The sequence below is a fragment of the Eubalaena glacialis genome, chromosome 8 (genome assembly GCF_028564815.1).
Source record: "Eubalaena glacialis isolate mEubGla1 chromosome 8, mEubGla1.1.hap2.+ XY, whole genome shotgun sequence".
Taxonomy (NCBI): domain Eukaryota; kingdom Metazoa; phylum Chordata; class Mammalia; order Artiodactyla; family Balaenidae; genus Eubalaena; species Eubalaena glacialis.
Window position 1 is genome coordinate 128,313,782 of NC_083723.1, and position 27,026 is coordinate 128,340,807.

Below are 27,026 nucleotides of genomic sequence, written 5' to 3' on the forward strand. Positions count from 1 at the left end.
TTAGGGTTAACTGTAATATCTGAAATTACACGTTAAAATTCGGTGACTGCTTGAATTGTAGAAAGTCATATTTAGGCTGTATAATAGAAAAATATGCAAGATAAAAGATGTTTAAAATAAAAGAATACAAAAGTACAAGAAAATGTAATTGAAAAGCTAGCTGGCCTTATTCTTACAATATACTTACTCAACCATCTTTTGAAGTAGCTTCTGAAGAAGGTGATTTTATAATTATGAAAGGCTTAATTTAGCTTCATGTAAACAAATTAAAACCGTTTGTTTAGTGGTGGTATCACATGGACACTGGTTTAAGTTGGTCTCAAAAGCCCTGTGAACAGCCTTTAAAGATTTTGTTACTGTATGAACCTTAAATTGTAACATAACTAATTGTTACAGCAGTAATAAAAGGAACATTGCAGAAGGACACAAACAACATGATTCAGTGTAAAATAAAATTTTAGAGCATGCAGAACAACACATCGTTTAGGAATTCGTATATGGATAGTGAAAATCTAAAGCTGGTCCTGTAGATTCTTAACGGCTACTTCTTGAAAGAGAAAATTACTGCGCTGTGGGTTTAAACTGTACTTGTTACATTATGTTTCTGTGTCTTAATGTGGGTGGTTGTAACATAAGAATGTTAATTATCTGCCGTCTTGTAGATCGGATCTATAGAGAATGTGTCACTGCAGGTGTGTAGGCCATGATAATAAGGTAAAAGGTGACTTAGTAAATAGAATGCTTGTATTTTATTTGAACAGGATAAAGTCTCTGAAGAAATTTACAAAATGTCTCCAGCTCTAGATAAAGTTTATGGTTCATTTTTCTACTTACACTTCTACTAAATATGGTAATAATGGGACTGTAAGCCCTGTTCACAAGGTAGCTGGTAAATGAATTTCTTAAAATTGTGTTTGAAAACGGTGGCGTTTACTGTGGAAGTGGGAATTAAGCCAAGACCAGCAGGCCCTGGGGCTTTCTTGTTCACAGCAGCAGCCCTTGCCCAGTACTGCCTGGGGCTCGGGTCCCCTTTGGGGCGGTGGACCTGCTCTCTGTGCGGACATGTTCACTCCTCCTCCCTCTAGCACTTCCTTCTTTCTAGATCTCTCAACAGGCCACCAGTGACCAGGTTTTCTAAATGTTTGCTTCTTCAGGCCTGTTTTCGTGTACTTTGCATAGCTCGCTTATTTGAGAGAGGGCTTGTAGGTTTTTTTTTTCTTGCTTTTTAAAAAAATTTTATTTATTTTTGGCCGTGTTGGGTCTTCGTTGCTGAGTGCAGGCTTTCTGTAGCTGCGGCGAGCGGGGGCTGCTCTTGTTGCAGAGCGCGGGCTCTAGGCGCGTGCGGCCATGTCGTTTTGCCACCCCTTTCCTCGCCCCCATTCTGAGCGTTCCTTAAGCTGCCTTGGCCTTGCCTGGCCCTTGGTCATTCCTCGGGGTCTGTGACCAACAGCGCACGTAACCTCTCGCACATCCTTTCAGGTCACTGCCAGTTACCCTGGGGGTGTGGTACGCTGCTCAGGTCACGTTTGTCTGTAAGCATGAGTGCACCATGAATCTGAATTTCTACTTGGTTTCGTGCTCACTGTGTGTTAACGTTTCTATTTACTTTTATTTTCTTTTCATTTTACTACTCAAATGCATTAACTTCCTGCTTTGGTCACTCTTGCCTTGTGTTAAAAATATGCCGTGCTGATTCTGTAGTTTGTGTGTCATGGGTTGCTTTTCTCTTTCCCCGACATGCATTTCTAGCTTACTCATCCATCAGGAGTCCTTGTTTTTATTTCTTTTTTTTTCTTTTTTTTTTTTTTAATTTAAAATTAGCTATCATTCTTAATGGACGCTTTTTTTTTTTGTTAATAAATTTATTTATTTATTTTTAGCTGCTTGGGTCTTCGTTTCTGTGTGAGGGCTTTCTCCAGTTGCGGCAAGCGGGGGCCACTCTTCATCGTGGTGCGCGGGCCTCTCACCATCGCGGCCTCTCTTGTTGCGGAGCACAGGCTCCAGACGCGCAGTCTCAGTAGTTGTGGCTCACGGGTCCAGTTGCTCCGCGGCATGTGGGATCTTCCCAGACCAGGGCTCGAACCCATGTCCCCTGCACCGGCAGGCAGACTCTCAACCACTGCGCCACCAGGAAAGCCCAGTGAATTTTTTAAAAAGTTTGTATAATTCATGTTTTCAGTAGGTGCTCACTGATTGATGATAATAACCAAAAAAAGCCCCTAAACTGTCAAGGCTAATCTTATTTTTATTTTCAGGAGCATTTTGGTATCTCCGGTAGTAATATGATGCCTATTCACGTTAGTAATTTTCTATTAAAGTATAATGTAGTGTCTGTCAATTAACATTTATTCAGATTTGACTTCAGCTAATCCTTTCTAAAATTTTTTTGAGATGTCAGGCTTACAGAAAAGTAAAAGGGATTCCTTAGCACTTGGCCCAGAATCACCAGCTGTTAAATTTTGCCTCACTTTGCTACAGCATTCTCGGTGCGTTAGAAGAATCCATTTTTGTTTCTATTCCTGAATGACTTTGGAGAAGGCAACCCAGACTCCATGCAGTACGACTACTTAGGTGTGAAATCATCCTAACCTTTTAAATGGTGTCAGCTGGGACAGCGTCTACCAGAACTTTCAGTAAAAAGCTGTGTTAAAACAGCTCTCTGTCCAAGTCTGTAGTGCAGATTAATGACTGTGAGTGTTATATGTATATATAGTGTTGTGTTTTTTTGGTTTGTTTTAAATCCCTGATGTATTCTAGCTTTAGTTGCATTAGACAAGTAAATGAAACTGCTGGTTAGATGGACTTTTGGCTGCTCTGTTGTTAGGCTACATTGTTGTAATTTCTTGGTAAGTTTTTTGTTCCTAATGGAACAGTGTATCATAAGGCATTAACCCTTATTGAAGCTCTCCTGTGAAAAAGCAAAATTGAATCAAGATTTCACAAAGCACTTTTGTTTGTTTTTAGAAGACCCATTTGAGGACTTCTTTGGGAATCGAAGGGGCCCCCGCGGAAGCCGGAACCGAGGCACGGGGTCGTTTTTCTCCGCTTTCAGTGGATTTCCCTCTTTTGGAGGGGGATTTTCTTCTTTTGATACAGGTACTAACTAAACAAATCTGTGCTTAGTAACCTACATTTTTTCCCTAATCTTCCCAAGAATGTTATACTTGAAAACCTACTTCTGATCTTAACTGTTAAAGGCGGCCAGCATTTAATGAAATTGCTGGTTAGAAGGAGTAGGGTGTTTTGAGATAAATAACTGTGAAATAACCCACTTAGACAATCTCACTAAATCCTTTTTTTATCTAACCTCAGCAGTTAAAAAAAATTCCAGTATCTTAGGAGAGTTCAGGTTGATGGGGTCAGGAGGTGGGGCTTTAATGAGGTCTGTGTGTGACCAGAGCCAAGCTGAGTCCCCAGGTGAGGTGTGGTCACTTGTGTTCGCCCTGCCGCATGGAGCTTAGCTGTTGACGTAGAGGCCGTCCACCAGCTGCAGTCACATGCACACGGCCTGATGCAACCCTGTGTTTCACCTGAAGAATTGTAATCTTAAATTTTCTTTGACGCTCACCCAGTTCCTCCTAACAGAGGAGCTGCCGTGTTTCTGGTGCTCAGTTTTGTTTAAATGCTCTGTGGTGAGCACTGGCTGTGCTCCTTGTACAGGTCCCCACACAGCGCACCTGTGAGGGCCCTTCTCCTCAAATGCCGGCTGGACTTGGCTACACAGGGCAGGTGTCGGTGCACTTCCGTCCAGCACATCCTTTCGTTAGAGGCCATGTAATGTGCTCAAGTGTAAGGGAGAGTAAAATAGAGCTGGTTAAAAATATCACAACAGTACTTCATTTAAGAAATGTGTGTGGGACGGGACGCAGTCCTTACCTTTAAGGAGCCTCAGGAAGAGTTGTTAGGGAGTGTGCGACGTGTGCTGTGATGTGGACCTTTTGGAGTGGGACAGGTAAGTAAGTTCTTTCAACAAGCAAGCAGTCTCAACATGGAAGTTGGCTTGCTTTGGTGTGGCTGTGGAAGTCAGTGTCCGTAGTCGATCACCATGTAATTGAGAATTAGTCCATGAACTGCAGACCCGTGCTATTCCAGATAATTCTTTGTGGTATTCTTTCTAAAATTATTTCAGCTTTTTTATAATTCAGATTTTTATTCCCTGTGGTCACAATTACAGGGAGCAAGTCAGAAGCAAGTTGGGTTTGCCCGTCTGTGGCGGGAACCGCGCTGCATTCCTGTGGGACGCACGGCACCGACTTGCTCCCCTTCAGTAGGGCGAAGTGCAGGGAAGCCCGGCAGAGCCCTTTTGTAGGGGGGGGTTCCTCCTGCCCTGCGGCTCTGATGAAAATGTGTGCATTCAATCAACAGTGGACATGCTAGTCTCTAATCTTTCTTTCCTGTTTTCCCACAGGATTCACTTCCTTTGGTTCACTAGGTCACGGGGGCCTCACTTCATTCTCTTCCACGGCATTTGGTGGCGGTGGGATGGGCAACTACAAATCTATATCAACTTCTACTAAAGTGGTTAATGGCAGAAAAATCACTACAAAGAGGTACAGTGATCTTCTCTAGTTCATATTTCGAATAAGTAGGTGTGTTTCATTGGTGCCACATTTTCTTTGCACACCCTCCAGTGTGTGACATATGGGTTGTATGTTAAGTCTGTCTGGTACCATGAGAATCTTAATCTCCGATTTAGAGCTTTTCCTTCTGAATTTTTGCTCAGTGTTATATATTAGACATCACCTTTATTTAGAGCCATGTTCATGGGTAATAGTGTGTTGGAATGGTAAAATGGAAACCATTCGTAGTGAAACCGTGACCGTTCTGACTGCTAGTGCCTGTGCCTGTGTTCAGTGTCAGATTTTAAGAAACGTCTGTCCTCAGCAGGTTGGCTTCAGCCACAAAATTAGTAATTGCACGTATATGTGTGGCAAGTCCTGTAAAAATATGCATTTATATTCACATATATGTTTACTTATTTGATAACAAGATGTTAAAATGCCTCTTATTCCCCCCCCCCAGGATTGTCGAGAATGGTCAAGAGAGAGTGGAAGTCGAAGAAGACGGCCAGCTGAAGTCCTTGACGATAAATGGTAAGGAGCAGCTGCTGCGCTTGGATAACAAGTAGCTCGCCGCACGTGCGCAGCAGAGCGTTCCCTCTGGCGCGCGCCGTGGGAGGATTGACAGGAACATTTTTTTGAAGATTTCACACGAACTCGACTTTCCGTATAACTGTACTTAATCTAAAGTATTTATACACAGCTCATTGGAGCCCTACTTGTCATAGACTTTTGAGTTTATTGTTGGGACCACATGATAGGACCATTTTTTTTTTTGTCTTTAAAATTGTTGTAAATCTCTGTATGCACTTTGCTTTTTTATTAAACGTAATCCAAGGTGGCCGTGACTCTTCCGTACACTAACACCAGCACGGACCTGCTTTTCCATTGTGTCTGAAACATGAGTCAAGTAGTGTCAGCCTGCTGTGACGTTAACATCGCCAGGGCGAATCTTCCACAAAAGTAATTTCAATTTTTTTCAGTATTTAGTAGTGAAAGATATTAATGCATTAATGGTAATACATTTCTGGTTTAATATAAATTGAGGATGTTTTCTAGTTGTGCATGAATGCTGGCAACTTAGTAAGTTTTGACAATTGTTTAAATATGTAATGTGTTAAGCTTAGGTTTAAAAAGTTAAGCTGGTAAACTGGGTCTTTGTCATTTGCTTTAAAAAAAAAAGAAAATAAATGCAAATGTGTTCGGTGCATTCTTTCCTGAGTGGGGCGAGGCCTCCTGTGTGTGTGTGTGTGTGACTTTGTGCCTGGGCTCCCAGAGTCCTTTCATTCCTGCTGTGTGTGGTCACTAAGGCCGATGCTGGACTTCAGTTACGTGTGTTCTTTGGTGTATTTGGAGTGTGTGTGAAAATTTTCCTATCAGTGTTGAATAATGATTAGCAATTTATTGAACATTTCTTCGGTGAGGGAGGAAACAGCTGTCCAGTTTTCCATTCTTCAGAATATGTTGTTGTTTTCTAGGTTATGTTTGATGCCAGCTCATTTAAAGATAATATACATAGTAAAGTCATGGAATGATACAGGTGTGGGCAAATATAAAGGTGTTTCTTTTGTTTTTCAATCAGTATAATCTGTCACGATAACCATTGATAACTGGAATTCCAGCCAGAGGAATATTAAACAAGAGTTTGATTGTATTTATACTACCCCACTCGAGTTTGTTTTGGAACTAATATGCATAGTAAAGTCATGGAATGATACAGGTGTGGGCAAATATAAAGGTGTTTCTTTTGTTTTTCAGTCAGTATAATCTGTCACGATAACCATTGATAACTAGAATTCCAGCCAGAGGAATATTAAACAAGAGTTTGATTGTATTTATACTACCCCACTCGAGTTTGTTTTGGAACTAATATGCATAGTAAAGTCATGGAATGATACAGCTGTGGGCAAATATAAAGGTGTTTCTTTTGTTTTTCAGTCAGTATAATCTGTCACGATAACCATTGATAACTAGAATTCCAGCCAGAGGAATATTAACAAGAGTTTGATTGTATTTATACTACCCCACTCGAGTTTGTTTTGGAACTAATATGCATAGTAAAGTCATGGAATGATACAGGTGTGGGCAAATATAAAGGTGTTTCTTTTGTTTTTCAATCAGTATAATCTGTCACGATAACCATTGATAACTAGAATTCCAGCCAGAGGAATATTAAACAAGAGTTTGATTGTATTTATACTACCCCACTCGAGTTTGTTTTGGAACTAAGCAGTGTGAAACTGCTAGAAGAAGGTGTTAAAAAAGACATTGCAAACTTGAATGTAAGTATTGGAAGACAGCTGGACCAAGGAAGACAAGGAAAGGGGCTTCCGTGTGCCTGCCGTCTTAGCTCGCAGAGCCTGTGGAGTAGGAGGTGTAGGCACACCACACTCTGGGAAACCACATTGTAGAATCTACTTTCACAAACTAAAACCCTAGTACCAGAAAGTCTGCTTTCGTTGTTGCCGTCAGGATAGGGTTTCTCTGTTACTACGTGAGAAGCTCACAGGAACAGCTGCCAGTTCCCTGACTTGGAGATTATATTTTTCATTGATGGGTGGAACGAACCATTCGGTAGAACAGGCTCGATGGCCCCCTCTGGACACCAGGTCAATGAAGAGAAGTCTCATCCAGCCCACAGTTGTTAGTGTCCCAGGAAGCGTTTTATTGGAACCTTGGCTTTACACATCTGAATGTCCTGGGACGGTCGGGTTTAGTGCAGCCCCGGTTGTGAGCAGGTCGCTCCACTTGAGGGCGCAGGTGGAAGGTGAACCTCTTCTGGTGACATTTTTTTGAGGGGAGCATCACAACCACACGTTCACCGTTCCCGCCTGTGAGAATTGCCATTATTCTGCACGTCTGTTGATAGGAATGTTAATGAAATAGGATAGAGAGCTTGTTGCTGTCGCGGCTTGTTCCCTGAGTATTTGGAAGCAGTCAAGTTCGTTCCTGCAGCCTTGAGTCCAGTGTGCTGTGAAACAGCTGTGAACGGTGAGGTGAGTGTTGTTTCCAGCACTGGTCGTATCACCCACATAAGGAGTGACTTGGAACGAGAGCATTTAATTTACGTTACAGGTCTGGTCATTTGTTAGTCCCTATACTTTCTGATTAAAAAAAAAAAAAATCTTCCTGTAGCTCTGAATGCCTTTGCAGCGGGGGACTGAGCTCCCCACAAACTGCCGGTGCCCACTGTCTGGGTGAGCCCGCCGCCGGGGCTGTCGCATCACGTGTGCGCGCGTTTCCTCCGTGCTCGGGGTTATCGTAACAGTCGCTCAGGATGGAGGTCTCCTGTTCAGCTCCCCGGAGCACAGTCCTGAGGGGCAGCAGTGTGTGCTGTGCTCTTCTCACTTACGCGCTCTTTTCTTGGTCCCTGTAGGCTGCACCTCCGTTGCTTTGATGTAGTTCAGTGATGGCTGGTTGCCTCATTCCTGTCTTTCCGGTTCAGGTTTCAGAGGTTCCAGGTTTGCTTTTAGCAGCCCGGTTACTGCTTCTTTGTGATACAGGTGATACCAGTGGTCACACCTGCCCCGGTAGCTCATCTTTCTTCCTCTTGAGGGTCCACAAAGGGCACATTGTAGAAGTTTGCAGAGATAGCTTTAGACTTACCTGAAGTTAACTCTTGTAACCTGTGTGTCTGGCCTGCTGGAGTCTTCAGTACAGACGTGGGGAAGCTCCAGGGACGTTATCTGTGGGACAGCATCTTTCCAGTCAGTTTTCCCTTTGTTTATTGTCTACTGAAGCCTCACCACTCCTGCCTGATTACCCACTAGCTGTCCTCAGCCTCTTCAGGGGCTGCTCTTCTTTCTCCTTTCAGCACTACATACTCACATGAAAATATTTTTATTTTTAGAGAATCCAGCAGTAATTTGTAATTCATTTAATTGTCTCTGCTATTGCTTCTCAGTGGTTAGCCATCAGCAAGTTCAATAATGGGATAATTACTACTATTTCAGGAGGTTTTCAAGCACAAAATTGTGGAGTGAGTTTGAGCACTTGATATGGTGTGGTCAAGTGGAGGTTGAACTATATGACCCAGTGGCTTTTTTTTTTTTTTTTTTTTTTTAATGAGGTACGAGATTCTGCCTCCCTTTGAGTTATTTTCAAGGTGATTGGTACTTTCAGAGTGGGTGGTTTAATGCTGCAAGTCTAGAAACATTTGCTTAAATAATTAGATTCTTCCTCAGTCACCGTTTCTTGCATCCTTAAAGTCAGTCTAAGGCTTCTGCTTTTAGAGCTGGTCACATGAGTGACTTTTGATTTTTGTCTCAGCACCTTTGAATCTGCTATTCCTTGCAATTCTAATGAATTGGGTTAATTAGATGGAGATTTAGCACTGAGTATGACTAGTGGTTAAAATGGGATAAGACAACTTTTTTTCTTTCTTTTTTTTGGTGACTAAGTTATTTCGTCTTGCTACTTGAAAAGGTCAGAGGAGGGAAGGTTACAACAGCTATTTCTCTGTCAGTCAGAAATCTAGAAATCATGGTGATCATGGATTTCCAAAGACTAGACCTGGCTGGGACTTTGGAGAGAGTCTTGTTTGTTAGAAGTGGAATTGGGCATCAGAAGACCCGGTGCTTGCTCTTTGCTAGGTGAATCTTTGCTCCTTGGTTCGTGCACTCTGTAAGTTGTTCTTACCAAACTACATACAAAGGCATTAACTGAGGTTTTGGACCTGGGTGAGTTCTGCACTTTGTGGAGAGCCATGACTATTTCTCCTTTTCCCTCTGACCCCAGCATTCAGGGAACAAAGACTCCTCTTCTGCAGTCCCACCTCCATAGGAATACAGACCCCACGAGGGCAGGATTTGCCCATTTTCTTGCTGCTTCTCCCTAGCCTGTGGTGCTGGAAGCATTCCCTAAGTATCTGTTGTATAAATCATCCCATGGCACTCATTTCCACCGTGCCCCTGGAATGCTGCCCTTTGAGCCTGGGAGCACCGTATCTCCCAGTCCGAGTGTACCGCGTAACCACCAGGTCTGGTTTGGGAGGAATTGGGGGGTGCTTCTTGGTTGATGACATTTCTTTGTTCTTTGGGCCACGAATAGTCCACGGTGGTGGTAAGTTTCACAGTCTAGTAAGTGTAGCAGCTTATTACTTGTCCTTTTCTATCCCAATAGGGTTGATTTGCTTCTTGAAAGGAACACAGAGCACAGCAGGATCGTGCTGTTCTCCCCACCCCTTCCCTTGTCCTGTCCTGGTCCCCAAAGGCATTCAAGGCATTGGTAGGACATCACGAGAACAGGACTTTCTTACCTGGAGCATGTCCCAGGGCTGTAGGACCCAGAGCTGGGCATGCTGTAGCAGAAGCAGTGTTGCATTCTTTCTCCCGTTGTCTCGTAGAGAAGACCACATTTGCTTACCGTGTGATGCGGGGAGTTCCCTGCCCTTGCGGAGCTCCACTCAGCTGGACGGCAGCGTGAGCCCGCTGTGCGTGACGTGCGTGAGAGTACTGCAGGCGGTGAAGCCGGGAGGGAGAGGTGGCCTCTTTGAGGCCTTCCTGGAAGTAGTGGTCAGACTTTGGTCCTTCCAGGGGCCGTCCCAACGTTCTGGTGGCCATCTCTCCACCCCAGGTGGCGCAGCGGGCGGGCGCAGCGTGACCACAGTCTTCAGAGACTAATATTAGGTTTGTTCCCCTAATTTTTTTTCAATAATTGAGATGTATTGGTTGTTTTGAGGATCAGTACACAGGACATTCCAGTTTGCATACAGTTCTTAATGTATGTACCAAAAATCTAAAAAGTCGTGTAGATATTATTCTTCTTGAAACAGTAATTCCGGTGACTTTCCAGCTTAAATTCTGGAGGTAGCATTTCCTTAAGAGGGTATCAAGTACCAGTATCTTCACATGTGGGCAAGCTGTTACACCCCGAGTTCCACTGTTGCACAAGTTACTATCATACGCACTGTACCTACATACATACATATGTTAGCCGACTCACTAGGGAACCTGGTTGGACGACGACCAGCACAGGTGTCCGAGGGCACTGAGTTCTGACTGGGACGGCCAGCATCAGGTAGAAGTCAGCGGGGAATAGAAGTCATTTAAGATATTCAAGACACGTGAACTGTGTGAGTGGGTTATATTCAGTTGCCGTGTGATATGGCGTGTACTACAGCGTACAAAGACCACACCCAGCATCTTTGGAGTGTTAGCTGAGACCCATTCAGAAACCACTCTTTTCTGGTTGTACCAAAAAAATACTGCCAAACGATTTCCCCTCTTCAAGTCGTCTGTACTTAAAAATGGGATGACGTGGGATTTCCTCCTAATTAAAAATGTTTCTGGAGGTCCTAAAAAAATCTTGCATTTACCAAAGAGATGATAAATACACCCCTGTGATTGCACAAGGGGGGAGATGGGGACCACCCACGGGATGCGGCTGTGCCCCTCTCAGCCCAGTGCAACCAGACCCCCGAGCTTCCTGGTGAGCCCCTTTGTCCACTGGGCTTTACAGCTCCCTCTTCCTCTGGTTTGCATTTGCTTCGAGGGAAGAGTTACCCTTTCCTGCTGCCGTCTTTCCACTTCGGGGGAACATTTTCCCCTCCACCGCCCCTCAGTCAGCGGCAGTGAGGAGGCACCCAGAGCCTTCGCCCAGCTGGGCTGCCGGGCTGTGCTTGCTGCTCTCGGCCCCAAGCCCAGGCCGAGGGCTTTCACCTGACACACCGGCGTGCTGGAGGTGACGCCAGGGCTCTGATAGCACGGGATCCCGAACCGGACGGGCAGGCGAGGTGCTCTCCGCGCGTGACGTCTGTGCTTCGCCTTTCCGTGGGCTGCCTGAGGGGTCCGTGCACAGTTGACCCGTGCTCGTGTGTTTGAGGAGCGTGGCGGAAGGTTCCTGTGGAGGCCAGGAACTGGCTGCTGGCCACCTGCCGGGCAGGGTCTGGGTTCCCGCTGCCTCTGGAATGGCTGTGGTCGTGTGTGCCTGGCTGGGGCAGCCGTGCAGCCCGTGGTCTGGGCTTGGGGCTGCTGGCGCCCGTCGCAGCTCTGGCCTGAGAGTCCTGTGCAGCCCGGGAGCCTCGGCGTCCCTTTGTTCCTGTGATCGTTGAGGTGTCTGGGTGGCGTGCGTGTCCTTGTATGAGTGGCTCTGTTGGGTCGGGGGCCTAGAGGAGGTTGAACAGTCGGGGGGAGAACTGTGTGCATTTAAAGCTGGTAGTCATAAGTTACTTTCCACCAAGAGTATGTGCCTACCAGCGTACTTGTTAATACTGTCTGTTAACAGTTGTTAAAATTCATGTTTCTGGTTTCTGGATGAGGTGGAGCCTCTTGGTTGGTGTTGGCGGGTATCCCTGTTTTTCTGCGGTGGTTCCCTGATTTCACAGGCCCGTGTTACATCATTGTTTATGAGTCCTTTGCCTGCTCTGTTAAAGTGATTTTCCTTTTCAGTTGTCATATGTTCATTTGACGTACTGTGTGGCTTTTGGGGTGGCTTTTTGTTTAATGTCCTACATGTTCCACAACTAAAAAATTTTCATATTTTTTTCATGTACTTTCACTTGTATGTTTGCTTCTTTAATTTACTTGGAACGTTTGTATGTGTTAAAAACACATTTCTTTCTCCCAGATTTCTTGCCAATGTTAATACCTACTAAATCTCATTCAACACGCGACTGTTCAGGACTTGTGTTCTCTTGTCCTTTGGGTCTTCTTTTCGGCCCGGGTTGCACTCTGTCATGTGGTGTCCACTGGTGGAGTGCTTTGATGAAACAACTGCGAGTTCATGACACATGGCCGCTTAGTCTACATAATATGGTTTTTTAATAAGTCTTTACAGATGTCAATATCGAGAAGAAACTAGAATCACTCGAGATTTTTATGTGGATTAAACTGTGTCTTTAGGAAAATAAGATTTTGTGAATATAAGATCCTACCAAAATTAGAATGTTTATTCTTTTTGATGACTTATTTCAGTTACTGTTTATTACGACAGCTTTCGGTCATTTTTTTTGTTTTTGTTTTTGGCTGCGTTGGGTCTTCGTTGCTGCGTGCGGGCTTTCTCTAGTTGCGGCGAGTGGGGGCTACTCTCTGTAGCGGTGCATGGGCTTCTCGTTGCGGTGGTTTCTCTTGTTGCGGAGCACGGGCTCTAGGCGCGTGGGCTTCATTAGTTGTGGCATGTGGGCTCAGTAGTTGTGGCTTGCGGGCTCTACTCAGTCGTTGTGGCTCACGGGCTTAGTTGCTCCGCGGCACGTGGGATCTTCCTGGACCAGGGCTGGAACCCGTGTCCCCTGCATCGGCAGGAGGATTCCTAACCACTGCGCCGCCAGGGAAGCCCCTTTGGTCATCTTGATGGAAGTCGTGCTTCAGCTGCGCGGTCCGGTCCCTGCAGCCTGAGTGAGGGCTGAGCAGGAAAGCTGGGTGGCTCGCCCCTCAGGGCTGGCCTGTGTCGCACGGGTGCTCAGGGCATCAGAGCGTTGCTTTGTCCTTTATGGAGCGGGTGGTAGGAGTGCCCCCGACAGCACACAGCCCTCGCCCCCTCCTTCCTCTCCGTAGATCCTGACCCTCACCCTGCTTCTCTCGGGGCCCTTTTCAGCCAAGCGGGCACGTGGCCCCAGAGACAGTGGTCTCCGCTGGAGGAGTGGGGCCTGGGGCTCTGCGGCTCCTGAGGGCAGGGTACTGGGGCCCGACCTGAGGCCGCCTACGCGAGAGCAGAGTGACGTGCCGGGGTCGGGAGGCCGGGACGGTGGCTGGCTGTGCCTCTGCCTCCCTGGGTTTCCATGTCGTGATTGTTCTCAAAGCGTACAACCCCCGGGGGTGTGTGGTGGTGAGATCTGAGCTCCAGGCGCTGTTGGCCAGAGCTGTGACACCCCTACTTTCCGGGTGAGTGCGGGGCCCCATCCGCCCGAGCCTGGCCATGCCCTCCATCCCGGGGTGCTGTGGTGGGTCAGGAACTACGCCCCCCCCCCAGGAGCAGGTTGCTGAGCTGCCCTGCCCCACAGCTGTCTCCGCAGACAAACGAGCGATGCCTTAACCCACCGCGAGAGGCGGGCGCTTGCGGGGCTGGCGGGTGCCTCAGGGCAGGTTAAGGGGCTCCGCCCTCTGTGGTGGTAACACGAAGGACGCTCTAAGCTGTGGTGCTGGTGGGGAGGCCAAGCCCACCGGCCCTTCACAGGAGCTTTTGACCCTTGGTGTGGATTCTGTGCAGGACTTAAGTTCAGAGGGGCTCGGACAGGAGAGTTCCTGTTGTTGTCTCCTTGACCTTTACCCTCGGTCCGTGTTCCTCCCGTGTCCACACAGCTGCAGCCAGCACCACCGCCCACCTCCTGCCAGAGCCTGGGCCCCTCCTGACTCGGTCCCCCTTCACGTGACCGCCTTCTCGGTCCATCTGATGGTCAGTCTCATGCATCGTCACCGTGTCGCCTGCCCGCAATCTGGCAGCGAAAATTAAGTCGCTGCCTGCTTAGAATCGCCTGCGAGGTGCTTTAGACTTGGCCGTGTGCCCGCTCTTCCTGCCTCCTGTCCCATCCTTGACGCCTGCCCTGCCGCACTCAAGTCACATCGTGGTCTGTGCCGCCTCCCGAGGTTTCCCCGCCTGCTTCCGTGCCTTGCTTTCCTCCCCATCCTGGGAACGGCACGCCTGCTCTTCCTCGCCTCTGCCCTTGCTTTTGTCTCTGCGTCCTCTGGCCGTTGATCTGCGTGGGCCTCGTCCTGTCATGCCTTTCTGTTTGCGTGTGTCCAGCACTGAGTCCCTGAGAGCAAAGCAGCATCACATGTGCCAGGCACTTATCAGGCCCTAAATATTTGAATCCTCTCTTGGGCCAGTGATGCATTTTTGGATGTCTGAGTCATCTACATTTGTGTCCGTGGTATGCATGATAGGAAGAAGTATGGGATTAACCCCTGCCCCGACCCCTCAGAGAAAGAAAACAGCAGCCACAACCGAGGCCTTTTGGATTGTACGTATTTGGAAACAAGTGATTCTGTTTTTATATAAGGAAGTTGGCTTTCATTTGCATGTTATCAGCCAGATTCCTACTGCATATTCGGACTCCATTTGGGGAAAGAAGTGGAGCATTTGGGTTGGTGGTTGTGCACATGGGACAGCGGCTGGGACATTCCCCTCATAGTTCCTTGGTGACTTCAGTGAGCTTGGGCACAGGGGCACTGGCAGGTTGTGGTTTGTTTTGAAATTGTATCTAACTTGGTGCTAGAAGGCAGGATGTTTTCTGTTTCCCAAATGAAAAGGATGCTTGAATTGTATCCCACGTAAACTTTAGTGAATTCATGTGCATTAATAGCTAATTTCTGCAGAGGAAGAGGTTAGCGGAAATTATGCCAGAACAGTAAATTCTGTTTGGGTTGTAAGAATGGATGTGACTTATTTATTTTTCTTCAAGTAATGTGTTTTGCCTTTATATAGTAAATTGCTGAAACAATTAGTGAGTTTCCGTAGAAGAGGAATGTTTCAGCAGTTAACAGAAACGTATGGAAATTTTGGAAAAGGCTGTAGAAAGAAGCCCAAAATGTGGTTGGCTTTCAGAAGGTGTGATGTTGGGAGTGGGGGGATGGGATGGGAGTGGCGGTCATCACTTCCTGGTGTTAACTCCTGGAAGTTCAGGTTGTACGGAGAGGCCCCACGTGGATCTGTGAGGGCGGGGGCGGTGGCCCGCGTGGGGGCCTTCTCTCCTCATGAGGGGGGCGCGTCCTCCTGTCCTTACCAGGTGCTGGACATCACTGTCACCTCTTCTGACTGACTCAAAGCGTCTGCCGTGTGGTGGCACTTTGCGTCCCATGACCCTTGGTGGGCAGCGCACTTTTTTTGGAGAAGGTTTTTGTTCAGAGGAGAGCCAGCCCTGGGACGCCCACCCCACCATCCACATGGGGCCTGGGGGGTCTGGAGGCACGGGGGGTCCTGTGAGTGCTAAGGTCCCCCCCCTCCCTGAAAGTGGGTGCCGGCCGATGCTGAGTTCAGCAAGTGAGCATTGCAGAGCCCAAGGCTCCTTCTTTAAAGTGGAGGAGCTTTGGCTGCAGGCGTTTTCTGGGGCGGGTGGTGGTGGAGGCACCTGGGCTGTCGTCCGGGTGTCGGAGGGATCCTGTCTTTAGGGAAGAGTGTCTGGCTGAGGAGAGCCTCTGTGGGCCTCCCGGGCAGCGTCCACCGTGCTGGACACCATCAGGGAACCTTCCTCTCCGCGTCGGGAACCACAGGCTCAGGAGTTGTTTTGGCGACGGGGCTTAGGGGCGGCGGTGTCTCCTCACGCAGCTGGACTCACAGCCCATCCTCAACCTGGGATGGAGCTGGGCTGGTGGCGTGTGTCCCTCCCTCCTGCTGTCTGAAATCAGGGCCCCACATGCTTAGCCAGGGCGGCTGGGCCTCAGAGGACGGGCCGCCTCTTCCCTCTCCGCCTCCAGGACCCCCTCACTCGAGGCCCGGCCTCCCCGCCACGCCCTCGAGGCTCGAGGTGTCTGCGCTGCTTCAGCGGTTATGTCCCACAGCCGAGGGTGGCTTGCTGGGGGCCGGGGAGGAAGGGGGTCTGAGGGCAGAAGGTGGCACAGGCCGGCTGGGTCCTCTGCGCGCCCACACCTGCAGGGGTGGGAGATCCTGGGCTCTGCGCTGCTTTCAGGGGGAGGCCTGGTGGGTCCTTGTCGCGGGTCACGTGGTCCAGCCCCCTGGGCCCCCGACGCAGGACGGACGCAGCCCTTGGAGCTGGGGTGGGTCTTGTGGGAGGACTTGGGGGGTGAGGGACGCTGTGAGAACGAGGAGCCCCAGGCGGCACGACGGGGAAGCCCTGGAACAGACTGGGACACACTGGAGCCGTCAGAGCGGGTGCAGGGGAGGCCGCCAGCAAGGCCTCTGTGCAGCCCTCGCCCAGGCGTCAGCTCTTCCTGCGTCTGTCTCGGGAGTTCCCGGTGCTGCTTTTCCCGGGGCCTCTCACGTCCGCTTGAGACGCCTGCCCTCCGGGGGAGGGGCTCCGCCTCCACCCAGGTGCTGGGCAGGGGAGGGCAGGGTACTGGCATCCCGCGGCCCCGTCTGCCCTGAAGGCAGAGCTGCCTCTGCCCTGGACAAACCTGCCCTTGAACAGGCCCGAGGGGCGTCTCCGGGGCCTGGCTTCAGGGTGCACACGACAGTCGCTGGGGGCCGTTTACAGACCTCTGCCATCTGCATCCTGGAGCAGTTAGGTCAGCTCCTGGGGCGAGCCGGGCTGCGGCGCGGGGAGACCCGATAGAGGCCTGTGTCGGTTCTGAGACGTCAGCTGGGCCTGGGGAAAACGGGGGGGCTGGCGTCGGGGCAGGATGGCCTCCTTCCCTGCCCTCCGGGGCTGCCCGCTCTCCTTCGCATGCCGCACGTCTGCCGAGCCTCCCGTGCCCCTCGGCTTCTCGTCTCTCTTGCTCAGGAGCCGTGGGACGCAGCGAGCAGCACAGGTCCGCTCACTCCCCCCATGTGTGCAGTGAGGCCAGGCCCCTGCAGGGGAGGCACCGGCTTGAACGCTTGAAGTGGCAGGAGTTGACTGCTGATGGTCCTTATTCAGACCAGCAGCAGCAGCGGGTCGTCTTCTCAGACAAGGGGGTCCTGTGTCGCCCACAGCTGGTTGCACTTCTGGGTGTGGTGGCCTCCTTTCCTGTCAGTCTGTCAGTGCCTGCTGTTATTGTGCGTGTGGTGCAGTGGGTTCAAAATGAACGCCTGAATGAACACGTCGAGGGATTCCTTCCAGAAAGTGTCCAGCAGAAGTATTCAGATAAGCTTCTCAACATCCACCTTTCTTTTCCCCAAATCCTTTTCCTGGTACTTGAGACATGGAAGAGCTTTATGGGGAACCTTGTGGGGTCTGTGGCTTGATCATCGTGCTCCAGACCCCAGGGCCTCTGGGGCTCATGATGTTGGAGGGGGGGCCTGGGGGCACAGAGGTGACGGTGTCTACGAGGGCCAGCTCGTGGGACAGTGGCGCCAGCTGCGTGTCCGTCGCAGCTTCTGAAGGGCTCGCCTCGGAGCCCAAGCCCGAGAGTCCGGCTCTCAGCTGTGGCCCCTGCGTCCACCCCTGGACAATGCCTGGTCCAGAGACGGTGCGGCCGGGCCCGCAGGGAGGGGGCTTCACAGAAGCAAGGCCGGAAGTGGGAGGGTGCCAGGATTAGCCCGGGAGGAGGGTGCAGGGGGCCAACCAGGTCAGCGCAAGCCCCTCGCCAGAGCCGGCCGTGCCCGGGGCGGGAGGGGACAAGGCAGAAGCACGGCTGCCAGGGGAGGGGGTCCCCAGGACCCAAGAGTGTCCCCGCCTTTGCCCACAGTGGGTCCCGGTCTTCGGGGAGGTCACCAGACCCTGAAGGCCTGGAGTGCGTTCTGCGTGGTGTCCTGGGATTTGTTCCGGAACGCCAGGAGTAACGTCTTAGAGACAGAGACCGTTTCATCCTCTAACCAGACGGCAGACGCAGAGCGTGCCCAGCGGCCCTGAGGGCTGGGGTGGCCGGGGCCTGGGGACGGGCTGGTGTGTGCGGCCGGGGCCCGGGGTGACAGCACGGCTGAGGGGGCACGCCGGGTGGATGCGGCTCCTACGGGAGCCTCCCGGCCTGTGCGCTGGCGCCACTGAAGACTGTCAGGGAGCAGAGCAGGCGACCATGCCGTGCGCGGGACACAGCCGGCGCTGTCCGTTCACCGGGCCTCCCGCGCCCGGCCTGGCAGGTAAGTGTCGTCTGTGCCCACGGCCGTGCGGTCCTGCAGGTGGGGCTTCCCTGAGCGGAATGGGGCAGGGGGAGCACCGCCTCTTCTGTGCGGCCGACAGGGACCCAGTGGGTTTGAGCTGACCTGAGGTGAGTAACACAGCGGCGGGCTGGCCCCCAGGGTGCCCGGACCTCCTGGGACGCCCCCACCACCACGTCCAGGCCCGTCGCGGTCACGCGGGCACTCAGAGCGAACACGCTGCTGTGTGTCGTCCAGCACCTGGGATGCTCAGGGTACACCTGTGGGCGACGTGCCATCCTTAAGGTCACATCAACCACCGGGCGCGGTTGCGTCTGGAGCCGGGGAAGGGCCGGCTGCTCACCCCGGAGGCCCACCCAGGCTGCCGCCGCCTCCCCAGGTGGAGACAAGCCGAGCCTGTGCCTGGGCTGCTGGGTGCCGAGCTCCCTGACCGCAGGGGCCGCGAGCCTGCACGACCCTGCGGCCATGCTGGGGCTGCCCACGCTCCCCCGCCTACCGCGTCCAGTGAGGATTCTGAGATCAAGTCGCCGTGGTGGTGGTGTATTAGCCGCGGCCCCGTGGGGCCCCCTGCCCTGGGAGGGCTCCGTGGATTTGGGAGTCATATCTGCGTTTCGACCCCGCAGAGCCCCCGGGGGGTGGAGTGGCCCTGCCCTGGGACCCTCGCTCGCGCACGTCCCTCCTCCAGACAGGCGTGTTCTGGGAGCGCCCTGCTCTCGCGTGAAGCCTGCGTCCAGTCGGTGCCTGACGACCCCCCTCAGCGGGCACAGGGGCGCCCCTGCTCGGGGGACGGGGAGCAGCTGTGACGGCCGCGCCCAGGGCCTGCTTCCTCAGCTCGGCGGTCCGTTTGACTCTGAGAAGCCGCCGTGACGGTGGCCATAGGTCCTCAGGGGACTGCTAGGGGTGGCATCTGGTGTGACGGTGGTCAAGGCCACGTGCGCCGACCGCTAGGTGCTCTCTCCGAGCGCTTGGTTAGCTGGCGGCACAAGCGGCTCACGCATGTCTCTTGGAGGGAGGGGATGTGCTGTTGGGAGAGACCATGAGCCCAGGGCGCCCTGCCGAGCCCGTGCTGGGAATGTCAGAGGCCCTGCAGGGCGTGGAGAGCCTTAAAATGCACGCCCGGGTGCTAGGCCTCCCGAGGTCACCATATTTCTTTGCGGTGTCAGAGGAGGTATCCTCTGCGGAGCGGGGGCGGCGGGGGTGCGGTGAGCGGGGGGGCGGTGAGCGGGGTGCGGTGAGCGGGGGGGGGTCAGTGAGTGGGGTGTGGTGAGCGGGGTGCGGTGAGCTCGGGGGCGGTGAGCGCGGGGGCAGTGAGTGGGGTGTGGTGAGTGGGGTGCGGTGAGCTCGGGGGCGGTGAGCGGGGGGTCAGTGAGTGGGGTGTGGTGAGCAGGGTGCGGTGAGCTCGGGGGCGGTGAGCGGGGGTGCGGTGAGCGGGGGTGCGGTGAGCGCGGGGGCGGTGAGAGCGGGTTGGGGCCAGTACTTGAGCTCAGGCGTCTGGAGGAAATGGAGGGGAGGCCGCCCGCCTGTTTCCAGCACTGAACCTGGCGCTCGGGGACTTGTAAATGGTGCGGAAAGGATTGTAATCGCGCACCCCCCTGAGAGAGCAGGTCTTCGTTACAGGGAGCATCTTTGCAGGCCCGTCGTCCTCCGTGTTGGCGGGGTGGGCGGGGCCGGCAGCGATGGAGGGAGGGTCTGCCTGGGGAAGAGCTCGAGTGGGCGAGCGCCTCGGGTCACACTGGCTGTCGCCTGCTTGGGGCTCAGCGGTGTGCGCCCTGGACGTCGCGGTTTGGGTGACGGGCCCACTCACCGTCCAGGGAGCCAGGGTTGTTGAGGCACAGGAAGGCTACCGCCTGGTGTCACTGCTCACATCAGATGGGTTGTGTCCTGCGTTGTTACTGGGTTTCTGACAGCCTTTCCCTTAGGCCCCGCCAACCCCCCGCGTGACTGCTGATCTAAAACCCCCCAGAGAATGAAATTTGAAGTTATTCGGTGACTATTATCATTCGTTTCTTAATTTTATTGCTAGTATCCACCTAATGTGCAAACCTTATGTTTTTGAAAACACCAAGAGAAACACAACCTGGAGAGCAACGAGAAATGTTCTTGGCTGTGCGTCCGGTGACAGGTGACCGTGCGTGCGGGTCCCCGGCCCAGAGCTCGGAGCCGCCCTCTGGCACGAGCGGGCGGGAAGCCGGGTGGCCGCCGCCTCCATCACCGCAGGTCTAGTGCAGGTCCTGGCATTGCAGCTGCGAGAGAGACCGATGGCTGGCCCGGAGCCCACTCCTCCGGGGTGACACCCTTGTGCCGATTCTGAGGGTGAATTTGTCACGGGGGCCCCGCCCTCACTCTTGAAGGTCGGGTGTGCTTTCAGGATGCGCTGCCGCTCCCCTGGGGGCTACTTTGGTTTCCTCTGTTCTCTCTCGGAAGATCCGGTTGAGGCCCTGCTCGAGCCGGCCCGGCGCGAGATGAGGGCCTCCTCCTCCCGCTCCAGGACCTCCCGCCGCACGGCTCATGCCCGTCTCCATCCTGTGCTTTCAGGTGTGGCCGACGAGGACGCCTTCGCGGAAGAGTGCCGGCGACGAGGCCAGCACGCGCTGCCCGCCCAGCCCGCCAGCACCAGTGCCCGCCCTCTGAAGTCCCACCGGCCAGCCTCTGTGCCCAAACACACGCCCCACCCCCCGGGTGAGGACGAGGACGAGCCAGGCCGGCACCGGGCCGGCAGCAGCTGGGAGCCCCCGGCCGCGTTCCCCGCAGGTGTGCACGGGGGGTCCGCCGCAGAGCCTCCCCGCGGGGCTGCCTCCCAGCCTTCCCGGGGCCCCCGAGGACCGAGATGGCACCTGTGTTGCTGCGTCGTGGCCTGACGGACGGGTGGGCGGGTGGGGTGAGGCCGCGTGGAGCCCACACTAAAGCGGGGTGCTGGTCTCCCACCACGGCATACCGTGTGTTGTCTTGAGCAGCAGCTGAGCCCCTTTGTGTAACTTTCAACTTCATGCTGGGGGTCTGGTCCCGCAGAGTGGCCGCCCGCCCAGCCTCTCCTGGGGGCCCTGCGGCTTCAGCCATGCCTCCCTGCCTTGCTGTTGAGTTACAGGCAGAACCTGACACCCGCCCCCAGGGGTCCTGTGGTCAGGTGGATGGGTGCTGACCCACCCTTACCCCAGGGGAGGTGTCCCACCTCTGGATGCACTGAGGCTTCGTGACCCTCTTTCTCCAGACCCCGCTCTGCCCTGTTCCAGCTTCTTGACCTGTAATTTCTTAGCCCAGATGGGTCTTTGAAGTGTGTTCCCTGTAGAAGGTTCTGGATTACTTCTGACGGCATGGCTGTGCATGCAGGCTGACTCTGGCTGGGTCTAAAAGCCGATATAAATCTAGTTTGAATTACTCATCGGTTTGAAGCGTTTGTGCCCGTCTTGGTTCTCAGCACTGGAAGTCGCCAGGTTGACCACAGCAGGTTATGTGGAGGAAGAGATGGATCCTTGGTCCCTTGTTTCAGGGTGACGTCTCAGTGTACGTCGTGAGGTTACTTCTGTGAACCTAGGGCAAGAAAGCATCGTCTGCGCAGGGAACTGAAAGGATGAGGTCTATCCCTTTCTTCTCCCAGAACTTTCTATTGGGAGCTCTGTTCCTTCAGTCACCTTCTGGCCCTTTTCATGTGGAGCAGGGTGTGTGCTTGGGTCTTGAGGAGGACAGGGGATTTGTCCCATCCACCCACCGGAAGGCGGGTGTCCTGGGCTCTGAGCAAGGGTGCAGAGCCCCGCGGGACTGCGCGGACCTGGCCACCGGCTGCCAGAGAGCAGTGCCACCCAAGGCACATGGGCCATCTGGGAGCGTTAGCCTCTTCCTGGGTAATTGAAAGAAAAATAGAGGTGATTGTAAGTGGAAGGGCTGTGCGAATTTAGAAGAAACTTGTTCTGCCTTGAATGGGCGTGTGGATGTTTTCCCCAGATTTATCGTCACCTCCTGGTCCTGACCACTGGTTGGCTGGACTTGGCGAGGGGCAGGGCTGTAGATTCAGTTTCCCTGAACAAATACCATTTGAACAGGGACTTTACGGGCTGTCCCTTTGGTTGGAAGGTGACCATAAACCTGGGTGTCTAAGCTGGGTGGGAATATCCCAGTTCCCAAGAGTGAGGCGTGCGGGCTCAGACCTGCCTGGAGGAGCCTTGTTTAGGCATCTAGCTGGCTTCCTGAACTGGAAGTGGGCCTGGGGTCACAGCGAAGCCCGTGCTGCCTCTGAGCACCAGAGACCAGGGCTGTGGACGGAAGGAGAGTAGCCACTGCTGGGGAATCATCAGAAAATAATAATTCTTTGTGAAATCTTGTGCTTTGTCAGTTTTTACCGTCAGGTCCCTCCCAGGTGTTGTTTCCAGGTGGGGAAACTGTTGACTTATGAGCTCCGCACATGCTTACACACGAGGGCGAGCAATGGCCTTGTGCTTTTGCCGAATGCTTCTTCCTGCCCGTGCTCCACAGCGATGTCGGGCGGCCAGGGCTCGGCCTGGCAGGTGCTGGGCGCTGCGGAGCACACTTTTTTTGTGTGTGTGGTTTGTTTCCTTCTTTCAAATCAAGCTACGAGGCCTTCAAAAGAGTGTCAGAATGAATCACCACAAGAATTAAAGATATGCTTTTTACATGACTATAGTGAGCTCATTTGACTTCTTATCGAGAGATGACAGAGCTGTTCCGGAGGAAGACTCCAAAACTGGGACAGCGGAAAAGGCCACCGGGGTAACAGGGCAAAGCTAGGTGCCCAGTGGGTCAGGGCCTCCAGGGAGCAGAGTGATGGGCACCTGCCGGGCCGCTCCCGCCGCCCCCGTCCTGCCCGCCACGCCTGCCCCTCCAGCGGATGCGCTCTGCGTGGTCTGGAGGCCCCCGCGGTGACTTCCTGCCAGGCTTTCACATCGCGGGCAGCTTTCTTAGAAGCATGTGGTGAAGGGCTTGGTTCTCTACAAAGTGTCCGGTGTCCCCACTTGGTGCTTCAGCCGTTTGAGCAATCGGCGGGCTAGGTGCCCCCGGGGCTGGCGGGGTGGGCAGTGGCCTGGCGGGTTCTGATGATTTTAGGCTAAAAACGAGCTCTTGCTTGCGATGCGCTCAGGTCTCAGAACATGGGCTTGATTGCTCCTGGGAGGATCTCCCGTGTTGACGGTGCGGCCTGTGTGGTTCAGGGTCAGGGTGTGGCTGGGGGAGCCTTGGCCCGTCTGCGGGGGGAGTTCTGTGTTCAGCCCGATGGTGCCTTCTTGCCGGCATTCACTGTGTTGTTAACCTGCTGTGAGACGGGGTGACCGCCCCGGCTTTATTTCAGAGGACGCATCGCACGCCTCTCGGAGCCCGTAAATTAGACGGTGAGATGTGGATAAAGGATTAGTGTTTTTCATTTATGGATTCCACACACTCTGGAGGTCTATCGAGAATGTGTAACTGTTAAAAAGGAAAATTAAAATTATTCAATGTGAAGAAGAAATTCATAAATGAAAGGGTAACATTGATCCTTTTAACTTCCCAGCTCTGCCCGGTGTGTGCCCGGGGGCCCCTTCGGGCTTAGGGGATTCATGAGTGGAGATGGGGCCGGGGCCTGAGTATGAGGCAGGAGAGGGTCCCAGCACCCCCGTGGCCCCCTCGGTCGGTCGTTGTGGTCGAGTGTGAAAGGGACAGCTGAGAGGAGCGACTTCTGGCCGGAGCAGCCTGGTCACAGGGACGGGGCTGCTGTGCGTTGGCGGTGGGTTAGCAGGTGTTTCTCTTCCTTTTGGCTTATTGTGTAGGTAGCCGAGTCAGGCAGGAGGACGCTGGGCGTGAGGACCTTTAGGGCCCCTGCCGCGGCCCCCGTGTCAGGGCCACTTCCGTACAGCACATGACCCGGACGGCTGTGCTGATGGGAGAGCAGGCAGGACACAGGCCGCAGAGCCCTGGGGACTGCGCCAGCCTCCACCCTCTGCGAGCGGATTCCAGGGGCGTTTGAGTCGGTGGTGAGGCTGGGAGGCCCCGGCAGCCTCGTCCTGTTGGAGGCACGTGTGTGTCCTCAGCTTCCCCCCCGTCCCGCAGCGGGCATCGTGATCAGGTCCCGGTTGGCTGTCGGCGCCCATCTAACTGACCCCCGGGCCCGGCCCACCCAGGGGTGGTTCTGTGTGGACACATGCGTGTCGTGAACAGACTGGGTCTGGGTTCCGTCTGGAGAGGAGATTGTGTTCTAAAATGACACCTGCCTCCTAATTTAAAATCTCGAGGATGCTTTTATGTGCTCTTTTCAGCAGGCTTAGGGGCCCACGCGCATTAGGTCACAGGCCTGCAGTGGCCCGGCCTGGTTCTAGGCTGACCGTTCAAACGATCTTCTGTTACCAAATTCAGCGTCCCGCTCCTCCGCCCACGTCTATGTGCACTAACGCGACACAAGGTCCTGAGCTGTTTTCGCAGAAATAACCCGGAGCTCTTCTGGTTCTTCGGACAAAACCTCAGGAGGGTGAGCGGGTCACACCCGCCGCCTCTTTCTCCCCCGGCTTCGGGCAAGCACACGGCACAGGGGAAAAGGTTGGAGTGGGGCATGGGTTGAGCCCCGGACGCTGTAACAGCTGGGCTTCTCCCTGCAGAGGGGCCCCCGGGGAGGCCCATCCCCCGAGGCGGAGCCTGCCCTGCCTTGTCTCCAGGTGACCTGGGGCTGGGTCGTGGGGACAGATGATGGGCAGGCCCGCGGGGCTGGCTTGGCGGGCTGAGGGCGAGCCCGCAGCCTCCGCGGGGCTGGGATGCTGGTCGGATCATGTTAGAGGTTTCCATCGCCAAGTGTTAAGCCTGTCCATGTTTTTGTTGAGCCTTAGATACGCAGCAGATAGTGAGGACACGTAACTGTATCGCGAGGTTGGTTGGTTTTAACCGGGGGGATATCTAGAGACACGTCTGCCTCTTAGTGGGGCCGCAGCTGCTCCTCTGCAGTGTTTCACACGCCTGTTTCCTCAGGATTCAAAGAAGGCGGCAAGAGGAAGAAGCAGAAGCAGAGAGAGGAGTCGAGGAAGAAGAAGTCGAGCCAGAGCCGCCCGTAGATGGGCCGAGGGAGCGGCGGGCGGCCGGCCGAGGGGCTGTGCGCGTGCCGGCTGCCGCGCCTGCTTCCCCGCCGCCCCGACGCCACACCTGCTCGGCGCTGGGGACGCGGGGGGCACACCGGTCGGGGCCCGGGGGGCGGGAACACGGAGCCGTGGGGCCGTCCCTGCTTGTCCGGCTCTGCGCCCGCGCATCCCCCCGGCGGCTGAGGCCGCCCTGCTTCCCTGGCGCACAGCTGCGGAGATGCTTGCAGCTTTGGCCGTGGGGCGCTCCCGACGGCGTGCGCATGCTCGCGACACGACCTTCGCTCCTCCGCTGAGTGTGTAGCACAGGGCGACGTAAAGGTGACTCCTGGCCCCGGGTGACCTTCCCTTCAGTTTCGGGGAGCCAGACCTTCACGGTGACCTGGCCGCTCGAGGTGTGGAGCCCCTTCACGTTGGTGGTTTTAATTCTAATCGTCTCGAATAGCCCGTCTTTCCTTGGATCCGTAGTTGTTTTGGCAGGGACACGGGAGTCTACAAAATTCTGTTCAGTAGTAGCACCTCTGGCTCTTAGGTTAGGCTCAGCCTGGGGGGAAGCAGACAAGCCCCTCCCACATGCAGCTCGTGAGGTACTGAGCACAGGCGCTGAGCTGGTTGCGGGCTCTAGCACCGGCTCTTTCAGAAGAATCGCTTCCCTTGGGCCGGGGTCTCCCAGCTTCCGGTAGCGACTCCTCCGCAGGACCGAGGCCCCTAACCTCCTCCCCGCCTGCTGTCACGGCCCCTCCTCTCACTCCTGCACCCGCCTGAGTCCCCTTGCCCTTTGCCCCCAGGCACCGAGGGCATCGTGAAAAGCTTGGATGGGATTTTCAAACACCAGCAGCTTTCACCCAGCGGCGTTGGGAGTCCGGGCACTGGGGGCACAGCTTTCATGGCCGAGCCGCGGGCTTGGGCGCCGGGAGCGAGTGTGACGCGTGTGGTTCTCAGGTGACTGTGCAGTTTGCTCCGTGTACCTGGTTGTAGTGGAAGGTGGTGTGGACTCTTGGGTGAAGAGTGGACTGGTGTTTGATGCTTAGTGTGGACAATGTAACCATGAAAGCGTAACGGATTTTAAGTGCTACCCACGTAAATAAACTGTAAGCGTTATTGACTAACACTCACTTGCCATCGTCTATAAACATCAGTTATTAGTAATTAAAAAGAAAAGCAGTTCTTCTCTGTCATTTCAGTTATGAGAGATCAAGTGGTATTTTGGGGGCAAGGGTCTAGATTCTGAGATGCATTATCGTAGAGTGGGAATGTTGTTTTAAAGACGACGTCGCCCCTGAATGTACGACGTGTGAAACCAGCGGCCTTGCTGACACCACGGGAAGCACGGAGACGAGCCAGGCATGCCTCCAGACTCTGTCTTGGCCGAGGACAGCGGTCACGTCCCGGGGCCGTGAAAGGAGGGTCACTCCAAGGAGTTGGAGCCTCTCCGAGGGGGGACCACCACGCACGACGCCCTGACTTGGTTCTTCTCAGCCGCTCACAGCCCAGAGCCTCCCTGCTGTGGGGACCCAGGGGGAGGGCCGGCCCAATGCGAGGAAGGTTTCAGGTCCTCAAGGCCGGTCACCCAGGATAGGACACAGTGTCCGTGCCATGGGGCAGAGCCCCGGTGGTCATCAAGCTGCTGGGGACCCCACGTCCGTCTTCACACAGCCCTGCCCTGCAGGCCGCTCCTGAGTGAAGAGGGGAGGCCCCTGGAGGGCAGGCCCACAGGTGGGTCCCGCTTCAGAGGGGAGGGGAGAGGGGGCAGAACCAAACCAGCCCAGGGGTGGGCACAGAGCTTGTGGGGCTGGAG

The 27,026-nt window shown here is 53.8% G+C and overlaps 1 protein-coding gene across 2 annotated transcripts in view; it reads left to right on the top strand.

Annotated features, from left to right (window-relative positions):
• DNAJB6 (DnaJ heat shock protein family (Hsp40) member B6) overlaps positions 1-26,339 on the top strand; it is a 57,204-nt gene extending 30,865 nt beyond the window's left edge. The window contains exons 6-10 of one of the 2 annotated variants that reach the window (XM_061199003.1): positions 2,965-3,096; positions 4,409-4,550; positions 5,023-5,093; positions 20,721-20,936; positions 25,125-26,339. In XM_061199003.1, coding sequence (XP_061054986.1) covers positions 2,965-3,096; positions 4,409-4,550; positions 5,023-5,093; positions 20,721-20,936; positions 25,125-25,207 — 644 coding nt within the window. In that variant the 3' untranslated portion in view covers positions 25,208-26,339. The remainder of the gene's footprint in view (positions 1-2,964; positions 3,097-4,408; positions 4,551-5,022; positions 5,094-20,720; positions 20,937-25,124) is intronic. The other variant, XM_061199004.1, reaches the window with a different exon arrangement.
• The last annotated feature ends 687 nt before the right edge of the window (positions 26,340-27,026 follow it).